The sequence below is a fragment of the Vigna unguiculata genome, chromosome 5 (genome assembly GCF_037176805.1).
Source record: "Vigna unguiculata cultivar grain cowpea cultivar isolate G323 ecotype 2 chromosome 5, ASM3717680v1, whole genome shotgun sequence".
Classification (NCBI taxonomy): Eukaryota; Viridiplantae; Streptophyta; class Magnoliopsida; order Fabales; family Fabaceae; genus Vigna; species Vigna unguiculata.
The window spans coordinates 1128015-1138148 of record NC_140796.1 but is presented as its reverse complement, the minus strand read 5'-3'; the positions used below and the strand labels follow the sequence as shown (position 1 = coordinate 1138148).

The 10134-nt window shown below is 30.3% G+C and overlaps 2 protein-coding genes across 2 annotated transcripts; both read right to left on the bottom strand.

The window, feature by feature from the left end:
- Positions 1–4284: 4284 nt before the first annotated feature.
- On the bottom strand, positions 4285–5442 carry LOC114183575 (enoyl-CoA delta isomerase 1, peroxisomal-like). Its single transcript, XM_028070646.2, has one exon. It carries the CDS (start codon positions 5169–5171, stop codon positions 4473–4475), a length of 699 nt encoding a protein of 232 aa, XP_027926447.1. The 5' UTR covers positions 5172–5442; the 3' UTR covers positions 4285–4472.
- Positions 5443–5855: 413 nt separating this feature from the next.
- Positions 5856–9469, bottom strand: ACR9 (ACT domain-containing protein). Its single transcript, XM_028070645.2, has 6 exons — positions 9188–9469; positions 8525–8743; positions 8322–8427; positions 6899–7247; positions 6347–6631; positions 5856–6230 (listed from the first exon to the last, which is right to left on the bottom strand). Exons 1-6 carry the CDS (start codon positions 9339–9341, stop codon positions 6084–6086), a joined length of 1260 nt encoding a protein of 419 aa, XP_027926446.1. The 5' UTR covers positions 9342–9469; the 3' UTR covers positions 5856–6083.
- Between the last annotated feature and the right edge of the window lie 665 nt (positions 9470–10134).

The window sequence follows — 10134 nt, the reverse complement described above, 5'->3', positions numbered from 1 at the left end:
ATACACAAGGCATAAATCTTTAAAAAATGAATTACTGTAACATTAAAATCAAAATTAAATAATAGTTTACCCTACGAACCCTAATTTTTTAACCATAGGTTTGTAAGAACAAAGTCCAATAAATGGGTTTGAGTGATAGAGTGATAGGTTTGTTGGTGATGCATCAATGAATGCTGTATGGTCCATCAACGACTATGTTCTCACAATAATTTAAATTCAAATTCACATTCAGCTTCAAATTAAAACCATTGTCGAATGCATTATTTGCAGACAAAAAAACAAGTTTCGGGTATCTCGCTATTTCTATGTTTTAGTTTACCTGTGTTGTCGTTTTCGCTTTTCTCTCTCTTCTTCAAATAACACGAGACAAGAACAAAAAGAAACTGGAAAAAATAAAACATCAAATTCTTAAATTTGTTTCCAAATGCATCTGCCTATTAAATACATTATTAACTTTATTATAAAAAATAAAGTGATTCGAATGTTTTAGTGTTTCGTAAAATTGGGTAAAAGTTAGTGGAAAATTGACAAATTAACGAAAAGTTAAAAAGTATGATAGGTTTGACAAAACTAATGAATCAACTTATTTTAAGTGATAAAATGATAAATAATATGTAATTCTACATTTTTTTATAAGTACGAACTTATGTTTTTATTCTTTTTACTTTTCATAATCCAAATTATAAATATATATTTAATTTCAAATAATATTTGTGCCAAAAATTAATCTTTAGATTAATTTAAAACAGATACATTTCTCACTAAATTAGATAAATATTAAATAGAAAAATAAAATTGAATAAATAAAATAATTAAAATGTCCTTAGTTTAGGCTACTTATTACTAATCATTTTATTCAAAGAATATATATATATATATATATATATATATATATATATAAATATATATATATATATATATAAATAAAGTTAATAACTTTTTATCAATTATAACACGCTTTTCTTTATTTGATTTCACACATTTTTCATCTCAAAATTTTTAAATATTTTATCAAAATCTTTCTATCTCGTTCAGCAAATATACGAGCTTGCTTAACGAAACAACTTTAGGAGTTTTAAAAACTTTAAATTTGTTAATGTCACATTTAGTTAATAAGTTATCTTTAGAAGTTTTACTACTCGTTCTATCTCATCACATAATTCATTCACACGACTAAAATCAAAACAAATTCATAAAATAATTAGTTTCCTTATCTATATTTGATCTCAACTAAATTAAGTTTCATGACTTTGATCCTCATAGAATGCTCTACTTGTATATTGAAAAATTTATATTAATTATTTGAACACATCCATTAATCTTAATCAAACAAAAATTTGTTTAGAACTCTTTTAAGTCATGTGCAAGAATTTTATCACACACATACAAAACTTCTAAAAATTGACTCAATAAAAATTATAGAAATGAACTTATTAAAAATAAATTTTTGATTAGCTATGATTTCGATCACCTTAAAATAGATGAATAGATTGATTAAAATCTTAAACACGACATAGGAAAAAATTAATAACTTTTAAATAAAAACTTTTTATAAAATAAAATTCAATTAACTAAATTTTCTATTTATTAGTTCAATCTTTTAACACTAAAATAACTGAATTCCTATTTATAAAGAATCTACTTATGCGCTTAACTCTCTCTTACAATAAATAGTAAGCGAATGTAAAATTAAATCGATAGTAAAAAAAATGAAAAAACACATAAATAACTTAAAAAAAATAGTGGGCAGTACATTTTTATTTAGAGAGATATAAGATATGAAAATATAATCTTTATTTTATAGTTATTTTAAAATGCCCATATGAATAACGCATTCAAATAAGTTAAAAATGATCAGAAAAAGTTATTTTACCAAACACATATGAAACAATCTTATCATGATTTTATGTACCAAATTTATCTATAATATAAATGAAACAGTTTGGCAAAGTAACCCAATGTTAAGAATAAGAACCACTTTAATTTAAAGTAGTGAACCTCTTATAAAAAATAATATGTCACTTAGATATGACAAATAAATTTGTCTCCATGGGTATTGTCCGAATTCGTTCCCGTTTTGACGGAAAATCCCCACATTAATTGGGTATGGGTATGGGGAATCCCTGACTTTTTCAATTGGGTATGGGGATGAGTATGGGAATGTACATATCCCCATAATACTCGTCCCCGTTTAAATTATTAAAATATTCACAATTAATTAATTAACCATATATATATTATTTTTTATCTCTTCTAATTATTTGGTTTGTCATAAAACTCATTCTCATCTCAATTATATTTTCAACTTATCATAACTTTTATGTAATTCTGTTAAAAAATGTATGTCAATTAAAATTTTTTTATGTCTCACATTTGAATATTTTTATTATTTTTTAATATTTTTATTTATTATATATTTTTATTTCACATGAAAATGTTTAATACTCTCAACTTAAGTGTTTAATAGCACAAACCTTTCGTTTAGTAGGTAATATAAAAAAATTTATTTACTTATTATTATTAGTTTTTGTTTCATTTGAAAAACTTTTTTATTTTGCTAAAACAATTTTTGTTATTTCTCAACCATTGAATATATATGTTGATATTTGAAAAGTTTTCTTCCATCTTTGAGATATTTTTCAACTTATCATACTCTTAATTATACATCTCTTTTCCTTTGTCCGATTTCTTTCAATAGTCTCTCAAATTATTTGTAAACATTTGTTAATTTTTTTAATATTTTTATTTGTTGTTTATTTTTATTATGTAGAATATTCTTTTGATATATTTTATCTAATTATTTTTTATTTTATAACTCATTATCAACCATAAAAGATTGAAAATAAACATTTAAAATATATTTTAATTTGAATATTTGTTTTCCTTTTATATTTTTTAAAAAATATTTTTAAATTTTATCAAGTAGGTTTCATTAATGTTTGTAAATTTAATAAATGTGTTGGTTCTCATGAAATTTTATTTGGTATTATTATCTAAAATGTAAACAATTATAATTTATTTTAAACTTTTATTATGATTATTATTGGTTCTTTGTATCATTTTTATCAAATGATGTATTATAACTTTTATTAATGTATAAAAAAGATATTCATTAGAATTTAAAAGATTGAAGTAAATAAACATTTAAAATATATTTTAATTTGAATATTTATTTTCTTTTCATATTTTTAAAAAAATATTTTTAAATTTTATCAATGTTTCATTAATATTTGCAAATTTAATAATTATTTTGGTTCTCGTGAAATTTTATTTGGTAAATGTAAACAATTATAATTTATTTTAAAATATTTGATATCGAAAAAACAATCATCCTTCTAATATTGAATATTTGATAATATTATGTTTCCTTTACCATAATTTTTTATTATTTTATAAAAATTAATTAAAATTAATATTGAAGTAGTAAGAAAATGGGTATGGGTACGAGATTATACTCATTATCCGGTGGGGATGAGGATGAGACAAAAGTTTGATACCGTTGAGTTTGGGTATGAGGATGAATTTTTTTTACGGGGATGGATATGGGATAGCGAAACCCATCCCCACCCCGCCCCGTTGTCATCCCTAATGTCACTTGAAAAAGGCTTAGGACATCATAATACAGTCTTCTAAATCCAGATTATCTCATTCCACACCTTTTATCTAATCATGAACATATAAAATTAAATAATGGATTAAATATATTTTTAGTAAATTAATTTTCGATTCAAATTACAATTTGTCATTATTTAAAATTTTGGTGAAATTTAGTATTTAACGTGTGGATTTAGTTATTTTAACCAAATTTTATCAAGTTTATTTAACGTTTCAAACGCATTTTAGAATAACATTTGAGTTGTTTAAATCGTTTGAACACATCTTCACTTCAATATTAACTAAGATACTATCTTGAAACATGTTTGCAACATCAAATAAACTTAACAAAATTTAATTAAAATGATTAAATTTACACATTTTCAAAATTAAAAGACTAAATTGATTCCAAATTTTAATAAAAAACTAATTTCCATTTTTATTAAAAATTAAAATACTAAAATCATATTTAACTTTTAAAAGAATTATCTTAATATATTTGTCAATGACGGTATCACTTATTTTACTAGTATATTAACTATTCCATTAAAAACACTTACGTAATTGTGTTGAAGCGTCTTTTCAAACACATATTTCAAGACAGACTATAATTAAAGTAAATCGAGAACTCTCACTCAACAAAAATATAACTATAGAAGAGGAAAAAAAATCTCGACCTACTAAAGAACAAAAATAAATCTTACATGACATAAACATAAACTCGACTTCTCATTTTATACAAAATTTTTAAAAAAATTATAACCTACAAAATAAAATAAAATGTTATTTTTTATTCCAAATAAAGTAATTCAAAAACACTTGTGTATTTTATTCTATCGAGGTCAACGAGATTTAAAGGCTAATTTGTAACACAACAACTAAAGTCGTGAAGTAGAAGTCTGAGAGGTGTCTTCAACGGCCTCGATCACGCGACGCAGAAAGACCGTCCGATTCTGAGCGTACACGTGTCCATCCCACCCTCTCTTGATCAAACGAGCGGCTAAGTCAAGCGCAGCCTCAACGGTCTCACCGGCGCTGGAGTGAGCGGAGTCGATGACGCCGAGCCGAAGCGCATCCTCGGCTTTGAGCTTAGCCGCGGTCATGACGATGTGGCGCCGAGCCGCGGGCGTGGCGACCTTGGCTTCGAGGAGAACGTGGAACCAGACGGGAAGGACGAGGTTGATGTTGAGCTCGCTCATGTAGAGGAATCCCCTGTCGCTGCGCATGAGGAGGTAGTCGTGGGCGAGGGCGAAGGTGAAGCCGGCGGCGGAGGCATGGCCGGTGACGGCAGCGATGGTCGGCATGGGGAGCGTGAGGAGATCGTTGACGACGGAGCGGAGGAGGGAGTCCATCAGGATCATGCGCTCTTGAGAGGACTGGGCCCACGCGAGGTCGAAGCCGTTAGAGAAGAATTTGCCGTGCGCGGTGGTGATGAGGGCGGAGGAACCGGTGGCTTCTTGACGGACGCGGCGGAGGGAGGATTGGATTGAATCGAGGAGAGTCGGGTTGAGACGGTGCTCGCCCTCGCCGGCGAGGGTTAGGATGAAAATGTTGCCTCTCTTCTCCAAAGTGCACATCTTTGTTTGGATCGGAATGAGATGAATGAAGAATGGTGGAATGAGATGAATGAAGAATGGTGTTTCTCTCTATTTATTCCAATTTCCAGTAATTTCGGAAAATTCAGCATTGAATACTCATACTCAAAACATTGAATACTCATAAATTCTCAAAACACAATTTCTTTTCGCTTTGATTACCTTTTTGTCAGGATTTACACATGGGGTTACGGGAAGAACAACACCAATGAGATTTGAACCTAACCATACAAGATATTGACACCACTCTCAACCCAAAACCTTAAGACAATAAATTTATGAATCATGATTCTTATATAGTGTTCTACTTTCTCATTTTTGGTCAACGTAAAACTTAGTCTCACACTTAAATTTTAACACTTCTTTCCAACTCAATGGATAGTCCTCAGGGTTGATTTTGAATAAAATAAAGTAGTTTAGGTTGATTTTGAATAAAATAAAGCAGTTTGATCATCACTGACAGAGAACAAAATATTTAATACAGTGTGAAAGGAATGCACTTTACCGTGTTAGCCCTTCTTTCTACTATTTTATATTTGAAATTTTGAAATCGTATTCTGTGACATTCTCCTGGTATTAATATTTCATTGATCATCTTCAATGAACAATGTGTTATGATGGGGAAAGATTCAAGCTTCCAGAGAAGGAAATCTAATTCCTTGGTAGTTAATCGAAAGGATCTAATTTTTTTCAAAATGATGAAACCAATATACAGAAAATGTATCACTAGAGCCAAAGAAAAGAAACATAAGATAGTCTACAATGCTAAATTACATGATTGTTGTTGATTTTGCCTAAACCATATTAAAAAGAAAGAAAGCAAGTTGTGATTAACAAAGAGGGATTAAAAAACGCACACCACACCAAAGTGTTTTTCTTTTGTACTGAGCCAAATTACCAACCCATCAATGTCCTTCTTACTTTGTCCACAATCTGGCTTCTTGTTTGGCTTCTGGTCAATGGGAAGTTACGGTTTTCCTCCAACAAAAATCTATACACTTCCCATTGGCGCTCTTGCGTTGAATGTCTTACAACTTCAGCCTGCAAGCAATGCAGGAAAAAGTGAGAAACAGTTCATATTCAGAAACTGTTACAGGATTTCTTCAGAGAAATCCAGAGTTGTCACAATAACCAAGTTTTGTAACATAAAAACTTACCGAGAAAATGCATACTCCCAAAGCTTTTAAAGCCAATGTAACATCATAGAACACACGGGGCCTTCCCTTTCCAGAAAGCTCCACAGGATTAGCAACCAGAAGTTCTGTGTCTGGACCCCGGCTGGCTATGATCACCCTCAAAGGATGAAGCATCTCTTCTTTTAAGCATGAGCATAGGGTTTTCTGACTATCAGGATCTATGATCTTTTTCCCATCATTTTGCTGAACAAATAAGTCTATGTTTCTAAAGCCCTCCACGCTTGATGAAAATCGACCAAAAGCAACCTGATTGAGAAATATGTAAACGACTAATATAAGTTAACATGCATCAATGAAAAATTTATGTGACAAAACATGTAGTCAGAAATTGTATGCGAATAATGAATCCAATAATGATTTAGCAGAATAAGAGATCAACGGATTAAAAATGGCAATAATCAAGTCCAAACGGTAGGAAGTATAGCAAGACTTGAGCACCATTTTTCATTTCCTTTGATTCAGTTTCATGTATAATGGTTCACTAGGGAGAAGAAGAAGGCCATTTGCATGTACCTTAATATCAGAGTCCTTAGAAATCCTCATAATGTCATAACACAGACCCTTCTGGTCAACACACTGAATCTGAAGTAAGGTATGAACTGGGCTCAGTGAATTATCTACAGTAACAGTAGGTGTCTTCAGTGTTTTCATATCTTGGCTGAGTGGATGCAAAGACACCTTGTCCAGCAGCTCAGAACTAAATAATTCTTCAGCAAAAGCTGGTGGAAGAGAAGAAAACCCCTGCAGGTGTCCATATTCAGGCCCAGCCAATTGAAGTTCACTGGAGATACACCTCTCTCCTAAAGCGTCCTTTAGAGATTCACACACATAATCTTGTCTCTTTTTCGTGTGAAGCAATTCCCTTTTTTTATTATTAAAAAAAATACAAAATGTCACATAATTATCATGAGCTACAAGACCTTTAACTGGTATATATTCCATCCAGTTTCAGCATAAAATAATCATGAAGAGCACAAGAAATGGAAGAAACTATAAAAACAAATTTATCTGTTTTTTCTCTGTTCATCTTGGGTCCTCTGTAAGTTTTAAAGAATTTTCAATTTAGACCCCCTAGTTCCAACTTCAGCAATGTTCGATTGTCAAAGATTGAATAAGATAGTTCATAGAATAAGATAGTTCATAGAGTTAGGATAGTTCGACAACCAATCTACCATATACAACTATTATACAATCAATTTAAATTTTAAATAATATTTTATTTATTGGTTTGTTTGTTTGTTAACTTGTGTATAATAGTAAAGTGAAGCTATCAAATGATTGTTTATGAAAAATTGGTTGTCAAAAGATGATTTTTCAAGTTTAAACTATGATATTTATTCCATCAACATCGTATTACAAATCTTGATACCAGTGATTCAGTCCTAGGTTTCAAATAACAGTCCTCTCCTCAATTCATTGAGTATCCACTTGAGTTCTCATACACTTCATTATCACATACCCAATGGAATTGCAAATAGTGACAAGGTAAAAAAGATTTGCCTAATTTTTTGTCCAAACAAACAAAACATGTTAATCTTTATTTAGAAGCTTAAGAGGAACTAATGCCAATAGGATAGGAATATTATCCCCAATTCTGAAACCAATTTCACTGTCCTTCACATATAAATCTATTAGAAATAGGCTATTTAAGATGACCACTTTTCAAGTTTTATAAGTTCTATTTAAGTCATATATCTAAACTACCACCTTGATGCTGCAATTAAAGCAATCTCAAGATACCTCAACTAAGGTGGGTTAGAAATGACCACAACTAAAGTAATTTTCCACCAGAATCAAACACTAATTTCCCAGATGACCTTTTATTTGACTTCCCACTTTCACAGACACATGTTATATAGAAGATTCTAAAAAAATTGAATGGTGTCAAGAAGAGCACTCAGCAGATGCAGAATACAAACAAGAATCTCATACTCACATCCCATCTGTGATAAAGAACATGTCTAACACCCTGCCATCTGGGGTTGGCATCGCTTTGACTCTCTGAATAATTAATTCAAGGTTGCACAGGATTTCATTAATATCTAAAATGATACAGAAAAAAAAAAAGTGTCAAAAACTGTACACCCTGTGTGGTAACTAACCAACCAAAAGAGAGAGAACAAAGCAGAAACTAGTCACCATGTAGCAACCCTTTTTGATCAACACACCAAACCTTCAACAGGTAAATCAGTGGCGGTGAAGGACTTGTTGAGAGTTGATTGAAGTGATAAGAAAACAAACATGAAGGGCAAACTGAAAGGAGGCGAGTCTTCAAACTCTCCCAATCAACTTTGATAGATGCTGGATTTGGAAGAACCCAAAACACGATGTAGCACCACCTTCCATCCGTGGAAATATCTGCATCACCATCCAACATCAAATAATGCAAACTAAAGCTATTGTTACTTCGATTCGAGCGTCATCTCCTGAATTATAACAGTAAATCTCGAAACTCGAAAATACTAACCGTACCATGAATAAAGACACTCATTGTCAAACTATACACATGGTTAATAGCTTTTTTGTAAGAGCTAAAAGTATCCGTTTTTTCTTCTTTTGCAGAACAAAACTCAGGATTTAAAAACAGATTGCATTTGAAATAACTCTATATTGGTCGATCTACGTGTCCGTATTAAATGGTTGTTATTAGCAGAATTTGCAGAAAGGGTCGTGAAAGAGACAGGATTTCCGAGAGAAAAGTCACATAAAAGTAGAACGAATAAAGGTTTGAGATTTGTTGCAGAAAGAAGAGCTTTGAGATTTGTTGCAGAAAAAAGAAACCCAGATGAAAAAGTGAGGTACCGGCGCGGGTAATGCGGAGACCGAACTCGAGGATGATTCTGCAAAGATCGCATCCGAGACCAGCCTTGTCGGGGCAATTGACGGTGACGATACAGGGCTCATTGAGGTCCTTCCCTTGCTGGATCACAACGACGTCGTCCCATGGTATCCCCATGACTGTGAAGTGATGGGTTTAGGGTACGACAGCCACCGTGAAAAGCATTGCCGGAGCCCAAAATGGTGGCTGCGGAACAAACGGAACCGTGAATGATACTTGTGGAATAATGAATTGCACCGAGATAACGTTAGTATATATATATATATATATATATATATATATATATATATATATATATATATATATATATATATATATATATATATATATATATATATATATATATATATATATATATATATGCTTAGGGTGAATCTTATTTTTACAATTTTCAGAATTATTTCAAATATGAAAAATTTATAAACTTTGATTCCACATTCAAATATCTTAAATGTTTTTTATTTATTTCCTCCAACATCAATTATAAACATAACTAAATAAATTTTACATTAATTACAAATTTTAATTAATTCCATTTAATTTTAGGAATGACATTTATAAAGTATTGTGTTCTATTGTAAGAAATAGTCATTGAAACTACAATGTCAATCACCAATTAGTTAAAATACCTTTCCGGATATATATTTCTATAAATATAAATTTGTTTGTTTTTCAGTCAAAAATTTCAAAACGTAGTTTTGGAAGAGTATTTTAAATATTTTAGTTATTAGTATCATAAAAACTATTCTAAAAATGTCAAAAAAAAAAATTATATGGTAGTAAGAGACTTCTATAAGTTCATCCATATATTCATTAATATGAGTGAATATTTCATTTATAGACTTCAAAGCAAGACAAGATATAAAAAATAATAGTTATTATATTCAAAAAAACATTTTATTTAAAAAAT

Coding starts and splice junctions, on each gene's coding strand:
- LOC114183575 (XM_028070646.2), bottom strand. CDS start 5,171: ATGTGCACTTTGGAGAAGAGAGGCAACATTTTCATCCTAACCCTCGCC.
- ACR9 (XM_028070645.2), bottom strand. CDS start 9,341: ATGGGGATACCATGGGACGACGTCGTTGTGATCCAGCAAGGGAAGGAC. Junction 8,744..9,187: donor TCTCCGCATTACCCGCGCCG/GTACCTCACTTT, acceptor ATGGTGATGCAG/ATATTTCCACGGATGGAAGG. Junction 7,248..8,321: donor TTCTTTATCACAGATGGGAT/GTGAGTATGAGA, acceptor TAATAAAAAAAG/GGAATTGCTTCACACGAAAA.